The sequence below is a fragment of the Tenrec ecaudatus genome, chromosome 16, assembly GCF_050624435.1.
Source record: "Tenrec ecaudatus isolate mTenEca1 chromosome 16, mTenEca1.hap1, whole genome shotgun sequence".
NCBI classification, from domain to species: domain Eukaryota; kingdom Metazoa; phylum Chordata; class Mammalia; order Afrosoricida; family Tenrecidae; genus Tenrec; species Tenrec ecaudatus.
The window spans coordinates 88297534-88323469 of NC_134545.1; the positions used below are offsets into that span (position 1 = coordinate 88297534).

At 52.9% G+C, this 25936-nt stretch overlaps 1 protein-coding gene across 2 annotated transcripts in view; it reads right to left on the minus strand.

Annotated features, from left to right (window-relative positions):
• The window catches only part of SH3PXD2A (SH3 and PX domains 2A), a 244135-nt gene that overhangs the window by 162172 nt on the left and 56027 nt on the right, over positions 1-25936 (minus strand). For both annotated transcript variants that reach the window (XM_075533362.1, XM_075533361.1), the window contains exon 2: positions 20725-20805. In XM_075533362.1, coding sequence (XP_075389477.1) covers positions 20725-20805 — 81 coding nt within the window. The remainder of the gene's footprint in view (positions 1-20724; positions 20806-25936) is intronic.

Consider the following 25936-nt stretch of genomic DNA (forward strand, 5'->3'; position numbering starts at 1 on the left):
GAACAAGGGCGACATCCGAAGCAAATGTGACAAGGGTTGCCATGCGTTTGCTCTGGGAGCGCGGGTCCCGCCACTGCCTGTTGGATGCATTTCCGCATGATTGAGAAGTTTCATAATTTAAAAAAATAGCGGGGGGGGGGTCGCGCGGTGATATAAAACTTGGTGATGGGGACTGGCGATGGCCGCAGAGCATGATTCATGTAATTGATGTCACTCAGATGTACCCGTGAAGAACGTTAAGCTGGCAAGGGCCCTGCTGTATATAGTTTTACAACAATAGAGCGTAATTAATAACAGCCAAAGCTGACTGGCTGCAGGGAAGCAGCCGCTGGGCGGGCTCAGGCGGAGGCCTGGCAGGAACATGGAGGCAGGCACTGGGCAAGGGGCTTGGCACAGGGGATGGATCTGCCAGGGTGCAGCGACTCAGAGAGGGGAGGGAGGAGGAGGAGCCCGTGGGGAAGGGTCTAGACGGAATCTGAGTGGGAATATGCAGAGGAGGTGGCCCATGGAGGACTTCCCGGGGCAATCTCTCTCCTAGGCGGCTCTTCTGGCCTGGGGCACGGGAGTTGTTGCCCTGTAGGTCAGCTCCTGGCTCCTCTGCCTCCATTCCCAAGCCCGGTTTGGAACACAGTGACTTGCCCACAGTAGGTGTTCAGCAAAGGGTGTCGTGTGCTATATCCCCTCCCCCACAAGCTGATGGCAGAGGCTTGCATCCAAGAACACTGCTCCTGGATGCCTCAGAGAGGCTGAAGCTCAGCCCAACTTGTTCCTGGTGCCCTCCCTGGAACAGATTGCCAACAGCTGGTTGGGTGTTTGGGGGCCAGCCTGACCCTACAAGGGCCACTCTCTTTCCTAGGAGCTATTTCCAGTCCAGGGCAGACGTGGCCCTAGAGCAGTGGTTCTCAACCTTCCTCATGCCGTGATCCTTTCATACAGTTCCTCATGTTGTGGTGACCCCCAACCATAACATTATTTTTGTTGCTACTTCATCACTGTCATTTTGCTACAGTTATGACTCGGGCGACCCCTGTGAAAGGGTTGTTCGACCCTCCCAAAGGTGTCATGACCCGTGTGTTGAGAACCGCTGGCCTAGAGGGACAGCCTGGGGAAGGGGGCAGGCATTGGAATAGAACAGGAGACCCTCCGGGCAGCCAGAAAGGGAAAGGAGGAGTCTGCTCAGACTCGTGCCCTCTCAGCCCTGCCCTCTGATGGATGCTTGGGGGTATGGGCACAGCTGTGGTTGAGGGAGAAGAGGAGAGGAGCTGCCAGCTGACCATCAGGTGCTCCCTCCCCATCAGTGTCAAGACTGCTGCCTGACTCCAAAGGGGATGTCTGCACGAGCCACTCTAGTGAAAAAAGGTTAAGGCAGTGCAGACAATTACTGAAGGCAGCTCTTCTAGCCATAACCACCAGGTCAGTGGTTTGAACCCACCAGCTACTCTGAGAAAGAAAGATGAGGCTTTCTGTTCCCATAAAGATTTATGATTTTGGAAACACCAAGGGGCAGTTCTACTCGGTCCTTAAGTGTCACTATGAGTCAGAATCCACTTGATGGCAGTGGGTTAGCCATAGTCTTGTAAGTCTCACCGGTGACCCTTTTCCTGTTGAGTCTGGGTAAGAGAAGGTGGGGGAAGACACTGAGAGGAGTACATGATTCAGTTGTGAGTGGCTGCTAACAAGGCTGACTGTGACGTCACATAAGGCGCATGGTTCATCCTGCTATCCCACTGGGTATAAAATGAGCGATCTCTGTAGAAAGGGAGGACTTTTATTACCATGGTGAAAGAAGAGCCAGGAATGGAGCATGCATGTCCTTTGGATCCTAAGACTCCTCCACTGAACAACCTCAATCCGGGACAGGAAACTGAGACACCAGAGTAGAGGCAGCAGAACTGAGAGGCAAAGCACAAGCCCGAGTGGTGTGCTGCCTGGCCCACAGAGTGGCTACAGGGAGTGCCTTCAGCTAGGAGGCCTGCTTGCAGAGTGGGGTACTAGGGTCGTTGACCTATGGAGCTACCGCTGAGCTCCTTCGGCCTGAGGCATATGGTGACGTGGTATGTCCTCTGGGCACTCATTAGCAGCACTAAAAGCTGTGTAACACTGTCCGAGGGGCCAAGGGCCAGAGAGAGGCCCGCCTGAGGGCCCGGCAGAGAAGAGCCGGTCCTGACTAAAGAGCTGTAGCCGGAACATTAAAAAAAAAAAATCATTGGCATATACTTCACATATCATACAATTGCTCAATCATGTTGAGATTTGTGCAAGTATCACCACAACCAATTTCACAACATTTTTGTCTCAGACTTACTGTGGCTAGTTCCCCATCCACCCACCCCCACCCCAACCCTCCCCTGCCATGCCTCTAGCCAATGATCAATCCAGTTACTGTCTCTATAGATCTACCTATCCTAGATTTCATATACAGGAAATCATATAAAACACAAAAAGGAAAAAACAACATTAAAAACCTCAGTAGAAAAGAAAGCAGAAAAAACGGAAACAACTTTAAAAGGGTCAAAAGGGGGATCAAATGATAACCCTACTACATCTGCCATTGTAGACTTTACAATGCTCTCTGATAGTAAGACTAGTCATACCCTGACTGTTCAGAGGGAATTCACCAGAGGCTTAATCCATGTTTAGACCCTGCAAATGGATCTTGGGCTTCTACTGTCATCCACAGACTTCTTCAAACCAGGTTTTCACAATTTAAGCTCTGATACCATTCCCTCCTTCGGATTTGGATTTTATTACTTACAGTCCTTGGATCACACGGGCTGGTGTGCTTCTTCCGTGTGGGCTTAAATGACACTCTGCTGAACACTTCTGATGCTGTTAACTTTTCCAATAAACCCCGCAGTCATAAGGAGAGTCTGCGAGTGGTGTTGCTATGCAATGAATGATCAAACCCAGCAGAAAAGCGACTGCTGTGGGAGAGATGGTTAGTGTGGGATTCATAAGAAGGTTGGAGGCATGTCTAACCCCTGCCTCAAAGGAGTTGGTCTTGGGCTGATGTGGAGTTTGATTTTCCATCCCCCTAATAGAGTCAGAGAGAGCCCTGCCTGCAGGCTTGGCAGAGAAGAGGTCAACTTAACCAAATAACTACATATTTTGAGCATTTCTGATCCTGTAACCTGTTAACTTCCCTAGTGAATGCCATTATTTTGAGTATTGTCTGAGGTCCGTATGGGCATTGCAAATGATTACTGAATCCATTTGATAAGCACAGAGTACTGGGGTGGAGGCAGGTCTGGAATCCCTGCCTCATGGGAATCAGCCCTGGGCAACTGGTGCAGATGTAAACTATTTTCCTCCCCTGTGAAGTCAGAGGTGGTCAGATGGCACCCTCCATGCCACCCTGCACGGCCAGGTCGGGGCCACGTCACAGTTGCGCAGTGGAGTGCAGTAGTTTAGCACATGGATTCCAGGGTCAGACGGGCCGGTCTGAATTGTGACCTATCCGCAGTGTGACCTTGAGTACATTACCTGACCTCAGCTCCCTTGTGTCTCAGTGAGGTGTTTCAGAGAAATAGAAGCAACAGAGTGTGTGCGCGCATGTGCTTGTTCACACATGCATCGTGGTGAGGATGACCGTTCGCACTGAACTCTATAGGAATTGGTGGAGACCCAAGCTCGAGGCAGAATTTGTTTCTTTTCCAGGACGCCTCCATTTTTTGCTCAAACACCTTCCAACCGACTGGAGGAGGCCCACTGGAGTTACTGAGCGTTATCTTTGTTTACAGTTAGTTGATGATCAAGGTCAACCACATCGACAAACAAACCTTCCCAGCTGCACCTAGATCAGTGTGTCATAACTGGCCTGTTCAAGTTCACACCTTAGCTCTCAGAAGTCTGGGATGAGCCATGGTGTCCACATTAGTGTGGGTCACGAGGTTTACAAAAGCAATTCATGCAAAGGGCCTAGGACCATGCCGAGGCCACAGGAAGGGCCTGCCCTAGGAGCCAGGCTGATGGAGACCACTGCAGGTCCTACTCAACTCCCTCCCCTCAAGGATTTTGTCACTAGTCTCTTGTCTTCCTCTCGTCTTTCCTGATGTGAAGAGAAAGTATGAAAGTGAGGTCCTTGGCTTCCAGAGCCTGATCCAGAGCTGCCCACAAGGGTATGGGCCCAACAGAGCAGAGCTGAGCCCTGCTTGTCCTGGGTCAGGGAGCAGAAGCCCTGCCCTGAGCTGTCTACAAGACTCAAGAGTGCCTCTCCTCATCAATGCGCTTCACGATGTTCAAGGCCAGCTTCGGAATTGGAATAGACGTATGTTGGTCTGTGTGATTCCAGAGGTGGGGCTCGGCCTTAGCCCTGAACAGTCAGACCCAGCGCCGTGGGGAGAGGGTGGTCAAGGACATGAACTGGTTTTTAATCCATCAGCTCGCTACTGATGCTGAAGCCCAGCCAGGGCACAGACCTACCACTCCCCCATCTCTCCTCCCTCTGCCCAATTGTCCATGAGACCCCAAAAAACTCGGGCTTTCCAAACGAGCCCACAGCGTCCCACTGGCCAGACATAGGCAGTAGCAGTCTTTACACAATTGCTACCCCAAACACATGAAGTTTTGGACAGGATCTTCCATGCTGAGTCTCCTATATGCTTTTCTTAAAACTTGGACGCTGCGATTTCTTATCTCTAAAGGGGACCGAGGATAAGATGGTGGCTGATTTTGCACACGATTAATAGCTGATGACTATGATCAATGATGTGTTAAACACCAGCAAGGGCACAGGCAACAGACATGTCACGAGGATGCCTGGCTTAAGCCTCAAAGCCACCGCACCGCGGACGGACCCAGCCGACAACAGTAGCAGCTCCACTTTACAGATAAAGAGACCCAGCCATGAGTGGCTGAGGAGCCTGTCCAAGTTGCCTAAATCAGTCGGGGTCCAGGCAGCAAACATGTGACATGCTTAAAAGGAGTGATTGTGGAGCATTCAAAGGGACCACTTACAGTGTCTGATAGGGGAGGACAAGTCCTGGCACAGCATCGCGGCTGGTAGCAGTGGGCTCCCTATGTGCCAGGCAAAAAAGAGTGGGTCCCAGAGCCCAGTGTCTGCAGGGCAGGACACTCCCTGTCCCCCAACCGGAACAGGACCCGTATTAGAGAAGCCATTGGTAAGTCTTCTCATGCTTGGATTTCCTATCAATGCCTTCAGATGGCCAACACAGCCGAACACTGCAGAGCAAAGGAGCCCCACGGGCGCAGCTCCCAGCCCTGATCAGGGTGGAGGTAGCACAGAGAGAGAAGTTTGAGGGCAAAAGGAACTGAACAGCATAGCAACCTGGAAAGGAAACTGCAAAGCCTCAAGGTGAACCCAGAGCAACGCCAGGCAGAGCTTTTGTTCCCACTGTCAGGCCACGGCGGCTCCATGGCTGCCCTGTGGCAACCAGGGTGGACCTTCGCGGTGGTCTGCAGAAACCAGTCAGCTCTGCGGGAGAAAGACGAGGCTGTCTACGCCCATCAAGATTCAGCCTCTCAAACCCACAGGGGCAGTTGTACCTTGTCGAGGGTTGCTAGGAATACTCATCGACTTGATGGCAGTGAGCGGCTTTTCGCCTCTCCTGTCGGCCCCTGGCTCCCACCAGCCTGAGTCTCAGTCCCCTCCCCACTTCCCTGTGGGGAGGGACAGAGGAGTGGGCGCAGTCCTGGGTCCCGAGGGACTCACCCAGAGGGGCTTCCTCCTCTCCCACTGGGGGAGTGCTCAGAAGGCTCCAAGGCAAAACCACCACATCTCCTTGGAGATGGAGACAGGCCTGCGTTCACCAGGGATGCCCTCGGGAGCTGAGGGCCAGCACGTCTGTCTGGATCGGAAGAATGACCGGCTTGTCACGGTGCAGAGCCTCCCTCCCTGCCGCCATCCCAGCACCAGCCCGGACACGCAGCCTCCTGCTTCCTGTTTGGTTAGACATTTTTTTTTCTTAAGGTCTATCTGAACGCAGTCCATTTAGGCCCAGGACCCCTCCCCCCTAGCCCCCCTTCCCCACCCTCAATTCCTCGTCTCCTCCCCAGCCACCCCCTACCTCCCCCCAAGGCCTAAGCTCAGACTTTCAGTGTGGCTGAACTGACCACTTTGTTCTGCCGGCCCCAGATAAATGGTCCATAATTAACAGACGGAGCCAAACCCTGGCCAGCCCCCCAGAGCAGCCATTGACTGCGGCTTGGAAGGGCCAGTGAATGTTCACCTGGCCCAGGGAGGCGCCTGGGGGGGCCAGAAGGAAGTGCACAAATCATCACAAACATCGCGAAGCCTCTGGCCGCGGGGGCGTGGCGATGGGGTGGGCCCACGTGTGCGCATGGGTTATCTCCTGCCACCGACCCCATGAGGCAGATGCTGTGGATGAGAAGGCTGCGATGCTCAGGGCCCGCGAACGGTAGGAGGTGAGGCCGAGGTGCCAAGCCAAGTAAGCTGCAGTGACAATGCCCAAGGCGCCCATCACTGCGAGAGAGGCCCCCACGCAGGAAGCTGGGGACCCATCATCACCAGGACCACCACCAGCCCTTCTGGAAAGCCAGATGTCACCCGATGTTGGAGCTCTCTTGGGAATTCCAAGTGTCCATTCCCTCCCCCCCTGCCCCCCCCCCCAATACCACCTAACCAGAGGCTAAAGGAAACACCCAGGTCTCCCATCTGAAGCAATAGTTCTGAGACACAGGGATCTAAGTGCTGGTGTCTAACCTCGGGTGAGAGTTGCTGACCTGGGAGATGACTGCCGTGGGCAGCTTGGGGCCACCCTCCTGGTAGCTGACCACTGCCCAGAAGGAAGAACAAAGAATCCCCCCTTCCCTCAAACAAGCCCACAACTCAGGATCTGACAGTTGAGCCCAGGGACCTACCCACCAGCGCCCTGAGAGTCGAGAGCAAAACCAACGATTGCTCCGTCAGCCACCGGTGGAGAGGGAGGACAAGATGCCAGGACCTCTGGGGCCAGGTTGGGGAGCAGCCTTAACAAGCTGGGTGGGGTGCCCAGGGCATGAGGGCCTGCTGGTGTGGGCTGCTCACGGGGTCAACACCTGTCTCTTAGAACACCGGATGGCTCCGTCCACTCAGGACCACCCAGACGTCCCCCTCTGCGTTGCTAGTCCCAAGGACCAGGGGCAGAGTCTGACATGTAACCGGCGCTCTTCACCTAAGCGTGAAATTCCCTCCTGCAGGAAGGGAGCGATTTGGTTATGGCTGAAGGCTTCCCAGAGCTTAGACACACACACCCCACTCACCTGGCTGCCACCAAAGAGTTTCCTCCCCTTCATTCTCCAGTCTGGAGGGGGGCACTGTCCCCCCACACTTTTTCCAGCCAACTTTCCGGTCGGATATCCAAGGAGGGAAGAGCAGTTGGGGGCCACGGAGGAGCAGAGCTGCGTTTCCTAGGCCGGACCTTTGGGCCTGGGACCAGTGGAGCAGGGAAGTGACAGAGGCGGCAACAGCCCCAGTTGCAGGCCTCCCTGACATGACTCCTCAACACACCCTGACATGACACCCTTACCCTGGGAAAACAAGGCGCGCAGCTCAGCGCAGTCATGCCAGTGGGTGTGAGCTGACTCAGGCGCTGCCGCTGGCAGAGCTGGAATGTACTGTCCAACAACAAGACGGGGCGGGCAGGCAGCAGGTGGGCAGGAGGTGTGGGCCGAGCCCAGGTACTGTATGGGGGCTGTTATCCAACTGTCCTGGGAGCTAGAGAGGAGAGCTGGGCATTTCATAGAGGCAACTTCCTCCCTCCAGCCAGGAGCCTGTGGCTGATGCTTCCTGCACTCCAGAGCTGAAAATGGAACTGGGATTTCTAATTCCAGAAAGGAATGAATTAGAAGCTCGAGCACCTGGGTTCTCGTCCTGCTGTGACTTGCTGGCTGGGTGATTTTGGACATCACTTATCCTGGGGCCTCATTTCCTCATCTGGCAACTACCAGCAATGGGCTAGATCAGAGGCAGGCCAAGCAGTCTTATCTCCAGGTGCTGCTGCCAACTGGGAGCAAATGCCCGAAAATAATTTGTTTTTTCAGAGTCTGAATCTACATCACGGGCTCATGATCAGTTAAGAATGTCTGCCATGGGGCACAAGGAATGGGAGAGTGTCATGATCAATTCACGATGCCTGTTGTGGGCAGCCCTGGTGGTGCGGTCCATAAATGTTGGACTACTATCCGTAAGGTTGGTGGTTCAAGTCCACCAGACGCTTCATTGGAGAAATAGGAGGCCATCCGTTTCCATCAAGATTTCACAGCTGCAGAAACCCTATACCAGGACACTGTGGGTCAGAATGACTCTGGCAGTGGGTTGGTTTTGGGTTTGGTTATGGGCAAGAGATGGCACATGGGAGTCTGAGTGCCAGACACTCATTATTCTGGCTCTTGATCTCTGAAGACCTTCTGGTTATAAAGCGTCACAATTCTACCCCGGCTCCCCTGCAGACATATTTAATGCTGGTTGGTAAACATGTGTGTCCCATAGGATGATGTTTGCAGACAGCTGATTTCTGTCCCCTCAAGAAATCATCTCAGCAGCTCCCAAGACCCAAAGTGCCCTACCCCCACCACGAGCCTCACCCAGAAGGTGAACGCTGGTGCACCACCAAGCTTTAATGCTCACAGGACACTCTAGCTGCTCTTACAGACAACCCCCACCCCACCCCAACGTCTACACAGGAGGTGCCCTTGTGTGTGCAAATCCCAGTCTGGCCCAGGAGACACCGAGGGGTCAGCCAAGAGCAAGAGGTGGCTTTTGACTTCCCAGTGCACAGCAAACGTGCGACCCGACGGGATCTTATGCACCTTTAGGGATGGCATCAACACACTGCCTGGGCGCAGAAGGCCACAGCCCAAGTGTACAGGAGTGTCAAAAGGGTGCTCGCGGTCTGAGCCCTTGCCTAGGCAGGAACGAAGGATTCCCAGAGCAAGTCTGCGGAGTGGAGTGACCAGCATCCCAAAGGCTGGGCTGCTTCCATTTTGACAAGGCTGCAGCGCCCAAGGCCCCGGGCTCACTGCTTTCTTTCTCTTTATGCACAGATGTGCAGAGCCCACCCCCCTTCCTCCTCCCCGCCCCATCTGTCCCCCCTCATGCCCGCCTCTCCATCTGTTCAGGCCAGGTCCCGAGTTCCCGAGCACACAAGGTGCTTCCTAAACCCACGGGCTTAAGTAAACGGCCCAAGGGGGGACCACTGTCCACTTGGAAATGCCCTCTGCTTGGCAGAGAAAAAATAAACTCAACTTTTCCCAAGGCTCTCCACCCCAACACCAAGGAACTCCCGGATTCCAACCCAGTGGCCAGCACCTTTCCCATGGGGAGCTGGCCTCAGCAGGGCCACTTCTCCCAGCAGAACAGACATCACGGCCCTGGACAGGGGCTCCTAAGGACCTGCCACAGGAAGAGTGGGGAGAGACCCTGGAGGGTCCCGGGATCTGGGGTTCCCCCGCAGGCTACAGGCCCAGATGAAGGGGAGCCAGCTGGGGGTGGGAGCAGCCACTCCTCAGGGCTCCCCAGGAACCCCTCGGAGTTCCGTCAGAAGCTTCCTGCTAGTGGCGAGGAAAAGTGATGGGCCAATAATCACTTTTTAAAAACCAGGGTCTTCCTCTTGCTGGGAGGAGGGTGGGCTGGTAGTTAAACTCTGGAGCCGGAAAGCACGTCGCTACTTATTGGGGGTCCACCCACTGACCACCACCCTCGGCCTCTGGTCACTAGGGGCAGAGAGAGCTCTTTGGTGACAATCAGGTCTAAGCCAGTGTCCGAGGACTTCTTATGCAAGGCACCGGCTGGGACGTATGCTGAGCCCTATGCTAGATGGTGGAACTGTTCACTACAGGTGAGTAAGTAAGCACAAGGAAGTCCCTGCACCAGTGGGACGCAGGAAGAAACCTCGGATCCAGAGGGAGTGGGGGCCTCCAGCTGTTGGCTCTCGGAGTGAATAAGACTCGTCGGGTCTTATCTGGCGAGATTTCAGTTTTCCTGTCTGGAGTCTCCTCGGCTGTCACTATTCTATTCCCAGGGGCTGACGTCGGCTGCCTCGTTCCGTGCTTACAGAGGCCTACTGGGGCAGGCATTTTCATTATCCCCATCATACAGATGAAGAAACTGAGGCAGAGAGCAGTGACATTACTCACCAAAGGTTACGTTAGTTAAGTGTTACTGCACTCCGTCACCATGCAGCTCGGAAAAGGCTTTGCTCGTGGCAAAAGCAACACCCTTCTACATAATTCATGTGTTTTCGGCCAAGATTCCAGGATGGCAGGATAATTGGACAGGTCCCCGGGGCTTGTAATGGGATCTCACCAGTGACATTCCCCAGGATTGATGGAGAAAGGCAGTCCAGGAAATCTGAGGTAATGCGAATTTAATAATTATTTTCATTCTCGTGTTAGCTGTCTTTAATCTCTCTCTTTTTGGAAGTCTGTGGGGGTGTTTTTATTGTTACATTCTACTGTATGAGAGACCATAAAAGAGTGAACCTTCCAGGGCCCCCGCCTTCCCCATCCCCACAGCTATCTTTTTAATGATACAGTTGTGCAATACATGAATATGTTCTCCTTTTAAAAAAAAAACAAATCGTTGAGGTATGACTGAAGGGCCCCTCTGACCAGGCCCGTCGCCTATCTGAGGACCCTAACCCTTGTCCAGTCAGGTCTACTAGCAATGTGTAGTGTTTCCTTTTAATCTTGAACACAATATTGACCAGAGACTCTATCAATACACACCCGCACACACATATCTTGAGGGTTGTATTTTTTTTTGCATGCTTGCTACCATAAGATACATATTGTTTTCAAACTTGCCTTGTGGACTCATTAGCCTGGCTTTCGGAGCCAGCCAGAGAAGGAATGGCATTTGGATGAATCTCCTTGGTTTTTCAGTAGTCTGAGCGCTCCACTGTCGATACGAACCCTCCAAGTAGTTGGAGAACATCCCAGTTCACTCAGCTCTTCTTTGTGGATGCCTATGGCCGGAGTTCCCCGTAGTCCCCGAGGCTCACAAGGGCCTCTCAGTGCCTTCTTCGTGACTGACCGTAGTCAGTGCTGGCGTCCGTCTCTGTCCAGGGCGTGTGAACAAGTGACAGCCCGCAGCTCATGGGCTGCCGGAGCAGAAACGGCCAGGCCAGCATGGGGCAGGAGTGGTGGGGGCGGTGCGTGCAGGTGGGGGGAGAGGACAACACAGCCCTCTCGAGCTTTTGGTATCAAGTCCATTCTTGGCTCTTGGCAAGTCACCTCCCCACGCCTTGCCCCCTTGCCTTCGGCCTAGGGTCAGTGATCTCAAACAATGCAGCACTTTGCCTGGAGATGAAAACACAAGCGTGCCTGCAGGAAGGCCCTTCCCTCCTCTCAGCCAGGGTCCTCCCAGCTGGAATTCTGTTGAGACTTGCTCAGGATCTCAAACAAATGAACGTGCCGATTTTTTAATGCAGAGAAAAACTAGCGCAGAGCTCCGCCTGCAACGTGGGGAAGCTGCGAGGAGGGCAGCTCTGGTGTGAAGAATGCACCGATCCTTTTGTTGTTGGCAGGTGCTGGCTCGTAGCGACCCTGTGCCCGGCAGAGCCAAACATGCCCACCCTCCAAACGGCTGCTGTCCTTGAGCCCATGGCGGCAGCCATGGTGCCTGTCAAGCCCCCTTACCAAGGGGCTGCCTCTTTTTCGATGACCTTATGAAGTTCTTCGCCAGTGTCAGTCCTTCTTGGTAACGCGTCCAACGTATGGGAGATGAAACCTCACCAGCCTCCCTTGCAAGGGATCCTGGCCGTCTCTCCCCCAGGGCAGTTGTCACTTCTCCTGCTGGTCCATAGCATCCCCCGTGGTCTGACAGCACTATCATTCCAAGGCCTCAACGCTCCTTTGTCTTCCTGTCTGTCGTCCGTTTTCCTCATGCACGAAGGAAAGGCTGGGGCTGGCGTCCTCCAAGTGACCTCTTTTGCTATTTAACACTGTGTGTGTGTGTGTTATTTAACACTTTAAACATGCTGTCTCGTTTCGTGACGACTGAAGTGAAACCCATCCCTGCTTCCATCTTTTCTCTTGTCATCACGGTGGGCTGCTCGGTCCAGTTGTGCGGGTCTGGCTTTCTCCACGTGGCGGTGGAATCCACACGGAAGCAGTCGTTGGGCTTCTTCAGCAAGGGCTTCACGTCCTCTTCGAGGTCAGCAAGCAAGGTGTGTCACCAGCGTATCCCAGGTCGTTGACTAGTTCGTCTTCCTCCCGTCCTGACATTCTTTCCTTTCACCCTGCAGTCCAGCCTCTGGGATCGTTTGCTCAGCGTACAGTGAATAGTTACTCAGAGAGAATGCAGCCCTAACTCACAGCGCTCTCGATTTTACAATGTCGCCTCCCCGTGTTCTGTTGTCTGACCGCCTCTCGGTCCGTGTAGATGCGCCACACGAGCACCGTGAAGTGCTCTGGAAGTCCCATTCTCCGCCATGTCACTCACAGCTTGCCGTGACCCGCCAGTCAAACCCTGTCTGTTTAGGCAATGAAACACAAGCAAGTATGTCTTTAAAGTATTCCCTGCTTTCAGTCCAGGTCCATCTGACATAGGTCATCCATGCCCTCTTCTGGAAAGTCCCTGTTCGTGTCCTGCTGCAACCGTTTTTAAAAAGCACCGCCAGCGGGTTTGAACGCTACTCTCGTGTGTGTGTAATGATGAGATGTTCAAGGACTCTCCCCTGCTCTTGGGCCACGCGTCCTGGGATCGCTGGCGCAGGTACGTAGCTCTCCCAGTCAGGAAACCAGGTAGCTGTGGTACCGACTTCTCCGTCTAGACCGATGAATGCACTGCACCCGCCTGTTAAAACATCTCAACCAGTATTTTGTCCAGTCCTTTATGATCTTATAAATCCCTTTATCATAACATGCATCCACACAGACTCACCTATCCCAAACCTGTCATTACTGACCCAGGGATCCAGTTCTGTTCGCCCATCATTAACCCAGCTACTTGAGAGCTGGTGAACGCATGTGATCCGGGTGGGGAGACTTGTGAAGTTGAGGGAGATGAACAAGGAAGAGAGATAAAAGCTCTTTGAAATAGCTAAGTCCTTTAAAGCAAAGAGCAGCCCTCTTAACTCTGTCTTCCAAGCAATGGGGGGTGGGGGTGTGGGCGGGAATAAAAAGGGCCTCTCCTGGCTCTGATCAAATATTGACCCCGAGCACTAATTGGCCAGAGGTTCCGACTAAAGAGCCAGCAGCACCTTGGTGCCACTGTTTGCAGAGCCATTAGTCCAGCCCAGCGCCTTGTAGGTCAGATTGTGAAACTGCCCTCAGTGGAGCCGGGTTCGGAGAGCCTTCCGGTCCTCCCCTGGCAAGGGCCGGGCCGCGGTGGAGAAACTAAGCAGTGAAGGAACTGTGTGAGGAAACGCACAGACGACTGAAATGTGGTCCAGGCTCTAACAAGAAGGTAACCTGAGGTCTCCGGCAGCCAGCTCCTCTCCCTCCTCTCCTTGACTCTGCCGCCAAGACACCCAGCCCCTTTATAACCAAACAGGCGCCAACACCGCGCCCTGCCCAACCAAACCGGCTCCTTACGAGACAGGTCCCTTTCCGGATCAGATTGGGCTGAGTGGTGGGCTATTTTTAGAAGAAATCCATTTCTACTCGGTGACCAAGAGCCTCACCTCTTCCCAACTTGGCATCTGAAACGCTATTTGAAGTGCCCGCTGGATACCGACCAGGTTTCCCAAAGAGGGGTACGGGAAGCTGTCAACTTGCAAAGCTCTGATGGCAGAGTAGGGCATGCTGGGAGGCAGTCTCTCTCTTCCTGCTGGGGCTTTAGATGAGCGCAGAGAGCAACTGGGAAGGGGGCCTGGGAGGGGTAGCAGAAATGCTCTGGGGTGGACAGAAAGCTGGACTGAGCCTTCCTCTGGGTGGCCCAGTCCCGGCCAGTTGACAGCGGCGCTGTCCACTAGAACTTTCTGTGATGAAGGATTTGTCCTAGATCTGTAAGAACCAACATGTAATCACTAGTCATGGTGGCCAAGGAAGCAACGTTTTAATAAATTAAGACGGAAACAGCCACGGCAGCTAGCAGCTACTGCATTGGACGGTACACGTCTACAACCTCTGTATCCAGCAGGGAGAGGGGCAGGGCTCAGTGTGCGACCCCTTGGGTGCCGATGAAGCAGGGTAGGGTTTGAAGACTGGAGAAAGAAGGCAGGAGGACAGAAGCAGGTCTGGGGAGGACACAGATCATACCCGATGACCCTGGAGAGGTCTCGGGGGGCATTGTGAATGACTGAGGTTACTGCGTCAGCCTACAGAACAGGATCTTTCACTTTTCAATAAAATTACAAAAGAACCACTGGTCTCAAAAGTAAAAGAAAACATCTCCCGGATCTGCCAGTTAAATTCCCTTCTTCAGGATAGCCTGCTCTGACTCAGGGTGTAAAACAAACATTAAAAGTTACTGCCTTCCCTGGAGTTGACTCTGACTCATAGCAACTCTACAGGACAGAGTAGAACTGCCTCTCTGGATTTTCAAGGCCACAGTTACAGGAGCCGACAGCCTTACCCTTCTCCTGAAGAGTGTTTCCAAAGGCTGGCCTGGCAGCCCCCAGCACCCCACAGCATCCCACCAGGGTGCTTCCTCCAGGCACAACATCCCCTCTCACAATGACAATGCACAGCGACCCTAGGTACCCCCATAAAACATACAGTGACCCTACTACAACTCATGGTAACCCTCATCTTTAATGGGAGCAGAGAGCCCCATCTTCCTTTCATAGAGTAGCTTTGAACCGCCAACCTTGAGGTTAGCAATCCAATGCTTACCCAAAGAAAGAACGTGCAAGACCTGGTAGCTCAGTGGATAAAACACTCAACCTGTGAACCAGAGGTTAGCAGTTTGAACCCAAGCGTTGTCCTTTTGGAGAAAGAGGTGGGGTCTGCTCACAGCTTTGGAAACCTCGTGGGGCAGTTCATCTCTGTCCTGTAGGCCATTGTGAGTTGGGACGGACACAACAGCAGTGGAGTTGACTTTGATATTTGTGTCTGTGATTTTAAATAACTAATGCATATCTGAGATGGTGTATGTAAACCAAGCAACCCCCTCGTGCACTAATTGCCTGTGTACACGATACATGTTATCTACATTTCGATGGGTGCATCATGTTTGAAAATACAGTAAAGTCTCCCATCCTTGACAAGCAGACACTGCTCACCAATGTGTGCTCCTTGGGGCCTGGCATACTGCCTTGGCATTGAATATTGGTCATAGACTGATGTTAGATGGAAGTATGACGGAAAGAATGAAGAAATGAACAAATGAGGAGCATACTTTACCCTGATAACCAGGACTCTCAAGAATAACTCATAACCCATGAGCCGGTGGGGAGGCTTCATCGTTGAAGACTTCCGTCACAATATAGGCACATTCTTTGGCTCCGCTCCTGAGAACGCTCTTTCATCCTTTTTCATTTCACAGCAGACTGTTTGTACCTCAGTCCAATATTTATTTTGTATACAGTGGACTTAATTGCTCACAAGTCAAGGAGACACAGCCTCTTGGGAGGAAGATGCCCGCCCTCCTCCTCCTCCTCCTCGGTGCTCTCCAGCTTGTGCTGTTAGGGACTCCATCCCGCCTGGCCGTTCCAGGCACACCCGGGCCGGCCTGGATTAGTCATTGTTTTATTTCCACCCTCACAGCCAGGGCAGGGTTGCCTGATTCAACTTTTGAAAAAGAAAAGTACGGACGTCCACTGAATGATGAAATTCGGCAAAACTCGGGGGCTTCACAAAGTTCATGGCAGAATTCATTTCACTTCCATTTTTTTCACCATGACCTTTTTGAAGCCCTTTTGTCCGCGGGGCAGACTTACATGGAAAACAATGGCTCCTGGTTTATCTGAAACTCAGATTTAGCTGGGCATCTTGTATCGTGTCTGGCAACCCTAATCCAGGGTCTCCAAGGAGCAGACAGCCCAAAGTGAAGTGGGTGGGTGGGGGTGGGGTGTAGAGGGGGGACAGAGATAAACAAATCTGCCCTGGACAGACCTAGGGTTCCAGATAAGCATGGGCTGGGCCGTTAGCAGGTTATCTGTGTCTCTTTCTCTCGCACCTCCACGCCTGACATCCCCCACCCCACCCCCACCCCCACGGGACAGCTCCCCACCATGCTACGGCGGTTCCAAGTACCCTGTCATGGGTTACCACTAAGGGCCACTGGCTCCCCTCCAAGTGCAAAGCCTTCAGCGCATGCCTCCCCCTCTCTGGCCCCTCTGAGCCGGCTGTTTGGGATGGGTCCTCGGTTTGTTCATTCCCGAGGATCCCAGAGCTCCACACCATGGCTTAGAGATGGTTACGCAGAGGGACCCTCCGCCTTGAATCTGAGTTTGCACAAAGGCCGGTGGAGGGGTCTGCGGTGTGGCATCTCTGTGGCCAAACCCAAACCAAACTCCCTGCCGTGGAGTCAAAACCGACTCATAGCCACTCTGTTGGACTTGGTGGAACTGTCCCTGTGAGCTCAGGAGACCGTGTCATGTTAGGGGAGCAGAAAGCTCCGTCTTTCTCCCAGTCCGTGTGCAGGGAAGGGAAACCAGCTCCAAGTTCTGGGAGAGAGCAGCCTCCAATGCTTGCTGAGGGCTGGAGGCTCTCCGGGCTCTGTGGTGCCGCGGGTGAAAAGCCGGGCATGGCCTGTTCTTCCCGTTTGCCCCCCAGCGGGGGAAGTGGACATGGGAGGGCACATGTGCTAGTTCAAGTGAAAGAGAATTTCCACTTGGCCCAACGGTCATCCACCCATCGCTTGAGGAAGATCAGGGACCCCCTCGGTATCACCCACACACATTTCCCCTGGCTATATTAGAAGGCCCATAGTTCAAGACCCCCCTCACGGTAGCCTAACCTCCACCAGGAGCCAAGGACACCATTTTAAAGGAGGTACAGTATAGTGGGGGGGGGGGGTAATGCTGGAGACAAAGAAACCTACAGGAGGGATGGAGGCAGGGGGTGTTGATCAGAGGGTGTCGTTCTCTGAAGAGCAGATCTAAGCCTGCTCCCCGGAGTGAGGCTCAAGGAAGACAAGACGTGAGAGCAGATGCTGGCTGCTCTAAGCTGGTTTAACTCAGAAGTCCTTTGCTGGGGGCTCCTGGGGTCAGCGAACACCTGACGCTGGAAATCAAATGGTCCGTGACCAGCTGCCATCAAGTCAGGTCCGCCTGTGGGGACCCCGTTGCGTGTGAACGTGTAATGTGCCCCCACAGGGTTTTCCTAGCTGGCTTCTTGGAAGAGATCGCCGGGTTTTTCTTCCAGGATGACTCGGCCCTCCATCCACGGGATTAGTAGCCGAGCGCATCAACCCTTCCCAGTGCCCAGGGCCCTCCCCAAACTGTACCTACATGCTCAGTGCTGGGGCACGGCTTCCACCAGACAGACACAGCGAACTGTGCTCCCCGCCAGCTCCACAACCATGAGTTGGCTGGTGGGGCCAGTTAGGCTGGTTTAGTGGGTCCGGAACTTGCAGGGTTCCAAGGTGAGGCGAAAAAATGGGAGGAGCCAACCTCACTGGGCGCACCACTCCTGTGGGCCACACGCTTTTCCCAACAAACCCTGGTCCTACCCAAAGGCAGGCTCCCGAGGGCCAGGGCCAGTGGGACCCGAGCAGCTCACCAGCACAGAGTGAAGCAACGCGAGGAAACAACAAGACACCACCATGATAGGAGATGCGAGGCACCCAGATATCTTCAATGGTGCAGGCCACCGTCCTTGTCGCCGGTACCACTGGGGCAACTCAGTGCACAACGAAGTTTCAGGGAAAATGTACACGAGCTCCTTCAATCTTCACTACCCTCCTGAGTGGGAACCAACCAACTCTCCACAGATGAGAAAAATAAGCCAAATTGTTGTCAATTTGTAAGGATTATGAGTGAAGGGGTGACGTCTGGCCTGTCAATCATTGTATAGCCAACGAAGCCTCTGGGCAGGGCCTTCTCCTGGGGATTCTGGAAGTTCCTGTACTCCTTCTTGGAGGAGGGAGACAGACACTCTCTGCTCACTCCCTTGGAGACTCTCTACTGACAAGGTTCCCTCCCTGCAAGACATTTCTGAGGAGAAGCCACATGAAGCTACCCTGAGGCAGTCAGAATTTCGGAGCAGAAGGAACCACATGGAGACCCCTGCAAGCGCTGAGATGCTCACGCCACTGGATCCACAAGACTTCCAACCCATTGGACTGTGATCTTCCTGCATTCAGTGTCATTGCATGCGTTTCGTGAGGCTGAAGAGGACTCTATAGATTGGCATCGGACATATGGGCTAATATCAGACTTATGGACTTGATCTGGACTGAGTTGGGATGTTTTCTCAATATTCAAATGCTCTCGTATATAAACCTCTTTCTTATACAAACATGAGTCTCTATGGATCTGTTTCTCTAGTTCACCCAGACGAACACACCTACTCAGGGTATAGGATGAAAGAACTGGGAACCATCTCCCGGGGTGTCATGCCCCAGCACCTGAATTCTAAGCCGCTCTCCTGCACAAGCCTATCTGAAAGCTGGGTTCGGAGGGCGACCGATGCCTAGAGATGGAGTTCACGATTCGATTTGTAACAACGAAATCAAAACCTCAGCCGCAGCCTTCTGAGTCAATTCTAACTCATAATACCCACCGTACAGAACAGGGTAGACCTGCCCTGTAGGGTTTCTAAGGCCATAAATCAGCATGGAGGAAAAGTGGCACATCTTCCGCCCTCCGAGGGACTGGTGAACTCTAACCACAGGCCTTTCAGGGAGCTGTGGGGTGTGTTAACCACAACAGGGCTCCTAAACTCCGCCATAAAACACCTAAACCAAACTCACCGCCACGGACTCCATGCAGAAGCACAGCCACCCTCTAAGAGGGACCGCGGTATTGGAATGAGCAGCCCGGAAGGTTTTTCAACACAGACACCACTAAAACCCTTAGGGAAGGAGTTCTGGTAAACGGGTTGACAAAAGTTGTTCCACTTGATTCACAGGGTCAAATACCAAAGAACCAGCCTCAACCCCTTCCCAAGCTGCATCTTCCGGGTGTGATGGCCCGCAGGGAGGCCCAGGACATCTCACAAGCTTCTCGGCCCGCTTCTAGGTACCCTCGGACACACAGGAAGTGAGCCCTCTAGGCAAGGCAGAGGTGGGAAGGCTGCATGCCTTTCTTGTAAGATTCTGAAGTCGGGGTGAGGGAGAGGGGGTGGAGGGCAGACGGGAAAGGGGATGAAACCTTTGGATTTGGGAGTTTCCGCTGATTTGGACCCCCTCTGGCTCATCAATGAGCCCTTTCAGGGTTCTCACTCCCCAACTGAGATATCATTTCCTGTCCAGCACACTACACCCATTGATGGGTATCAGCAAGCCCTACCAGTGTACGCCCGAAGGACCCAGGCCGACCGGACAGGAATGAAGGGGGAAAGAGGAAGAAGGCAGGAGAAAAAGGGGAGGCTTTCAACCCCATTTTGTTGGATTAAGAGAAGAAGATGGTGATTTTTTTCTTAATACAGGAAGTTGGTTTACCTTCAGCCCTTCTCATAAGTAAAAGGACAATAGTCTTAAAGTCAGGTATTCGGAGGGAAGTGTACAACGCCTCGTCTCTCCAAAATGACTCACTACCAAGGTCTTGGCACAGGAAAGACCGGTCCCTGGTTGTGCGGTGCCAGGAGTGGGTGTCTGGTTCTTGTTGGCCTAAGCCAGGCTTATGGTCTTAAGGAAGCATCTAGAATAACATGGCTTTCTCTTCCTAACACAGGAAGGGTCGTTGCTCAACTCACAGTTGTTCTCCTTTCTCCGGTCCCTGCCCCTGATACACAGGGCTGGGTCCCCAGGTGGCCATTCCTGGGCTCTATGAGCCTCTACTCCTGGCCACAGTGACTGAGCCAAAAAGGAGGTCTGACTCAAGTCAGGCCAATTAGAGTCTTCTCTACGAGTTTTCCATTCGGGACTGGGAAATGGAAAATTTGAGATCTAGTGACACTCGAGGTCCTCGGGACATGGGGACAAGGACAGGAGGTCAAAGCAGCTGAGGACAAGACAGAGAGAGGGCAGCCCCTGCTTCTAGGTCTGCCTGAAACCCACTCTCTCATCACCCTTTCCACCACATGGTCAACTGTATATGTTTCTCCAGTGTCCCCTTTCAACCAAGTCCCCCTTTGGCCTCGGCCAATACGAGTAAAAAGCTGTCATGTGCAACCAAGTGGAGCCTAACCAAAGTAGCTGGCATCAAGGGAGGTGCCTGGGAGGGCCGCTGTGGGACCCATACTGTCAGCTCCCTGTATGAACATGTGTATTCACACACACACACACCACATACACTTACAAACTGTGAGGCAAAAGCCTTTTCAATTAGATAGGCCCAGTGGAATGCCCAGTTGAGGAAACTGCTTATTTTCTGTTTTGGTTTTCCCAGCGTGTTGGATTTCCTTGGCTTGCAATGACGTGGTGGCTCGTGTCTCACCCCGGTGTATACAGACACATGTCGGTTCTTGCACGTAGCACCCACAGTCAGCGTCCTGCCTCCGTCTGTGGTTTCCCAGCCCTCGGGCAAAGGAGGTGACAAAGCACCACTGTTAAGACCCGTTGAGGACTCCCACAAGGCACAGAGTGTCTGCCTGCATGATCCCAGACAGACAAGCCCAGCTCAGCCCTCGGAGCGGTCTCTGCTGCTGGCTAGCTCTGCCTCTGAGAGCTTGGTGAGGTTGCTCTTCAGATCTGTGAGGACAGAAGAGGACAGCCCGCCAGGGACTCTGACCACACTGGGTGGACTGGGGACCATCTGAACTTAAACTCACCTGCAGGTCAAAGAACTTGCTGTACCTGCGGTAGATGGTCTGGGAGGTGGAGTCGGACCAGGTCACATTGATGATATAGACCTATGGAGAAAAGACAATTGCAGGTGAGAATGACTGGATATCAAACTGTGTCAGACATCAATCACTGAGCACAACAGTGGGGCTCTAGGGCCAGGCCTATTCTTGTTTCTCATCTCTGTCCCCAGGGTTTAGTACAGTGTTAGGTACCATGTGGGTGCTGTACATACCTGAGGGGACTTCAAAAAGTTTGTGGAAAAATGGAATTAAAAGATCATGGAATTTCCCCATAAACTTTTAAAGCCCTTTCATATGTCTAAACACACACATCTGGAAGGGCATTGAATAAGATGCAAAGGGAATTACTGTAGGGAGGCCTGGATTATTTTAGGAGGGCAGGATCACGGTGGTCATAACTTCTTTTTGTTTACATGAGAGCATGTATTACTGGGTCATTAAAAATACATTAATTTTGCTTTGTTTCCTTTTTTAAATAAATCATTTTATTGGGGCTCATATAATTCTTATCACAATCCATACATACATCAATTGAGTAAAGCACCCTTATACATTCGTTGCCCTCATCCGCCTTCCACTTGGGTTCCTGGAATCAGCTCATTTTCCTTTTACTTCCCTCTCCTGTCCCCCCTCCCCTGCTTTGTTTCTTAAAAGCAAACTTTATTGTCCAGCAAATAATAAGTATCCAATCCTGATGTACAGGATTGTGAAATGCGGCAATTAATGTCAAATAAAATATTTTCTTCCCTTGCTTCTTCATGCCGCCGTGACCAGTGCTTCCATCTTCCTTCCCCAAATGTTGCCGGCCACTCTCGAAACAACACCACCAGGTAAAGGACTTGCGCATTCACACGCAGCCACACGGACGGGCCTCGGGCTGCCCCTAGTAGCTATGTTGTGGCCCTAGTGGATTTCTCAGAGCCATGCCGGCAGTGGGGCCTGAGGGCTGTGCCGTTGGCCAGCCACACGACTGAGGCTGCATAGGGCGCCCTCCTCGCTCCACAGCCACTTCGCAAAGGCTAAAAATACATACTTTAAGGTAGCTAACTTGTGGATGAAAAGCAAAGACTGAAAGAAACAAAAAGAAAAATCTAAGACTGGAGCCTTCAGTCTGGATGACAATTCAATGTGACGCGAATAAAAATCTTCAGCTAGATCAATAGACAGATCAAGATAACGGGGAAAGTTGAGGTTGTCAAGGATTCCACTTTCCTTGGATCCACAAGCAAGGCCTGTGGAAGCGGAAGTCAAGATATCAAATGACACACTGCATGAGGCACTTCGCTGCCCAAGACCTCCTGCAGGTGTTTCAGAGCAAGAGTGTCACTTTGAGGACCAAGGTGCGCCTGACCCAAGCCACGGTTTTGTCCAGCCCCTCACATGCATGTGGACGTTGGACAATGAATAAGGAAGACAGCAGGAGAACCGATCCCTTTGAACTATGATGTGGGTGAGGACTATCAAAAGTAGCACAGACTGCTTTATACAATTGATGTATGTATATGTATGGATGGTGATAAGAGTTGTATGAGTCCCTAATAAAATGTAAAAAAAGAAAAGAGGAGAAAAAAAATGATTAGGGCAAAGACTGTACAGATGTGCTTTATACCATTGATGTATATATATGTATGGACTGTGATAAGAGTTGTATGAGCCCCTAATAAATTGTTAAAAAATAATAATAAAAAAAAAGTTTAAAAAAAAGTAGCACAGACTGCCAGAAGAGCAAACCACTCTGTCTTGGGAGAAGTGTAGCCAGAATGCCCCTTGGAAGTGAGGATGCTGAGCGTCCGTCTCCTCTCGTTTGGACATGTCAGCAGGAGAGACCAGTCCCTGGAGAAGGACCTCATGCGTGGTAACGCACAGTGTCAGGAAAAAAGGGGAGAGACCCCCAACACTACGGATCGACACAGAGATTGCAATCGTGGGCTCAGACGTCACAATGGTTGTGAGAAGACTGCGGGACCGACGGGTCAATGTCTCCTTCTGTTATACAGTCAGTAGGAGTCCCCACGGTTCAACGGCCCCTGACAACAAATACCAGAGACCATGGTTCTCACACTTCAGACTAAATATGATCCCACCGGGGGCTTTTCAAAAACTGCACGTGCCTGGACCACACCCTGGTCATCTCTGCGCTAGCCGATTTGAGTTTGCGGGGCCTGGTCATCTACTATTTTTCACAAACCAAGCAAAACCAATCACACCGCTGTCACAGTGTGGGGTCTGACTCACGGCGACATGCGTGTGTCCCAGTGGAACCGTGTTCTATGATGACCGTGATCTTTCTGGGAGAGGATTCTCCATGGCTTTCTTCCCAGGCACCTCTGGGTGGACCTGAACCTCCAGCCTTTCAGAGAGCAGCTGAGGGCTGATCTGTGTGCCCTATCTGGGAATTCCTTTAGCTAGCTGCCCTGGTTACTCTGCAGAGTGCTCCTCAGACCTCTTTGGGGGAAAAGAAAGATCACTTCAGGAGACCAGGTAAGCAAGTCTTTCAGAGACTTGGGACTCAGCTCAACATCTCCAAGTCTTAGCTCGAGGCCTGGCACGCAGCAGGCGCTCAAAACAGTTTGGTAAGGGCATACTTTTCTCTTGGACCCTCTCACAAAGGAAGATGGTTCAGGGCCAGGTGTCACCTGGTGCCCAGTGCTCCTCAGGCTCTCTAGGGCTGCGTCTTCAGGTTGTGCCCGGGGGCTCTGCTGGCCAGGGGTGGGGGGTGGACAGCACTGTTCTCGAGGAAGGACGCAAGCCCTCTGCTCACCCAATCTGGCACCCTGGTCCCCTAAATCCTGCCCTTTGATTGGAACCCACACCATAGGCCACCCTGCTCGGAGAGGTCTGAGTGGGGTAGTCTGTGTCCCCCTCACAGGACCTCAGGGCCACCCAGGGAGCTCCTATAGCGCTAGCTGGGGTGTCTTCTGGGATGTGGGGAAACAGTGACATCTGCTTCTCTTCTTCTCTCAGAAGTGGGCAGGCTGTGGCATGGGGTGACAGGACTCTCATAGGAATCAGAGCCCCCACCCCAGCTTCTTGGCCGCTGTCTAGTGATTCTGACTCAGTAGGTCCAGGGGAGCAGGGGTTGGGGAGCCAAGAGTGAGCAGAACCAAATGGCCCGGGAAGCCAGGCATCTTGGCCACAATGAGAGGGGGAGATGTTACCAAGGGGAGGAGTGGGCAGACGCTTGACCCTGGACAGGCTGAGCTCGCAGGGATGGGTCTGCAAGCAGGGTGCCCAGGCTTCTGTGGTTGGCTGACCTGACTCCTGTCCCTTCTCCCCTCCCACTCTAATTCCTGAGGGGAAGCTTTCTTCCCAAATGGCACCCCATCAAGCCAAGAAAATAAGCCTGAGCATTGTTCTTTCTGCTTGTCTCCCACTCCCACTTCAGACGGGGCATCTGCAACCAGTTTTACGTGCACTGATAGGGAAGAATGTTCAGTAAAGAGCACCGACATCCTCACTCGCCCAAATCAAACTGCTGCCTGATATAATAGACAAGATACCCGTTGCTTTAGTTCATACACAAAACCCCCAAACCAAACTCACTGCCACCGAGGCAATAATGACTCACAGTGGCCCTATAGGACAGAGGTGAACTCTTCCTGTGAGTTTCTGGAACGATAACTGCTTACAGGGGGTGGGAAGTCCTGTCTTCCTCTAGAGGAGCTGCTGGTGGTTTCGTACTGCTGACCTTGCGGACTGTAGCCCCGGGCATAACAACTCCACCACCAGGGCTCCTTACCCTATCCAAGAGGCCTTCAAAATCCCATGGTCTGTGTGTTCTATTTTTCCATGGACTCTCTGAAACTCCCTCATGTGAGTATAGACATGGATACAGATATCTCATACAGTAAATTATGGGAGCCATTTAGTTCCTGGTTACTAGGTGCTAGTGCAAGGAAAGGCAGTTCTAGACATTAGCTTATTAACAGGCTAAGGATCTCTTAAGGCTCAGAAGAATTAAAGAAACGTGCCTAAAGTCACTCACACAGCTAGTAAACATGAAGCAAAGGACCTGACCCCAAGTCTTATCTCCGTTCTCCTAACCACAGTAGAGACCATCTTCCCATATGCAAATATAGGGGTGGCTATCTGATTACAACGGCTCCATCCTGCCAGAGCAGCGCCTTTTAAAATAAAGCTCGGGGTTGTCTGTGAAGTCTGTACTTGCTTCGGGAGTGCGCCCAGTGGAAGATGGGGTAGGCTGAGACCAAGAAAAAACTGGACTGGGGGCCCCGACAGAATTCAGTGGTTGGCAATGTAATAACAGCAGACCAGCACAGAGGGGCCCCTCATACACAGCCGCATTCACAACCGTGGCAGGGTCAGTCTGGGATTTCATCTAGGGATTGTCTCCACTCCACGGCTGACACTCAGTTCCTGGTACCTAAGCCGCGTGGAGACGTCTCCCCTCCCTACCTGCACGGCCCCTGCTCCTGCCCGCCTGCTGGTCTGGAGGACATAGCAGATGCTGGGGACACCCCAGGTGCTGCCCCCTGCCCCCCAGAGCTGTACTGTAAGGAGCCCCCGGGGGCCTGTCCCTCTGTCCCTCCCCAGAGAGGGCCTGCCGCTCTTCTGCAGCCATCAGACAGCAGCCTTTCTCCAGGGCCAGCCAAGCGGAGCCCAGAGAAGGGATTAGCTGAGGCTTAACAGGATCCATCCTCCATCCTCTCTAGTCATTACAGGCTTCCCTTCACCTCCCAGGGAGAATTAATCACAGGCTGTCAGCCTCTCCAGCGGGGAGGGTCCAGGGAGGCCTCTTGTTTTGCAGAGGCACCTAGGACCTGGGATGGTGACTTGCCTGGCAGGGTCACAGCCAGGTGAGAAGAGAATGCATTTTTAGAGAAAGCCACACCTCACCTCGCTTCCAATCCCAGGACCCTTCTTAAAGCTGGGAGGTCTCAGGCAAGCCTCATGGGCCTGGCGCTCCCTATGTGAGGAGCAAGCCTGCGGGGCCTGATGGCCACCTAATACGCTCACCTTGTTAGGGCAGAGTTGAAACATGAGGCCGGCCCTCCGATTCCCAGCCTAAGCCATCTCCCAGCTGGAGACCAGAGCATGTCCCCCTTTCCAGGAGCCCCTCCAACCCTTCCTCTTCAAGACAGTTTGAAACACCACTGAGAACCCCTTCCGCCTCTCTGCCTAACCCCATCCAGACACATGCATGGAGAGAAACAGG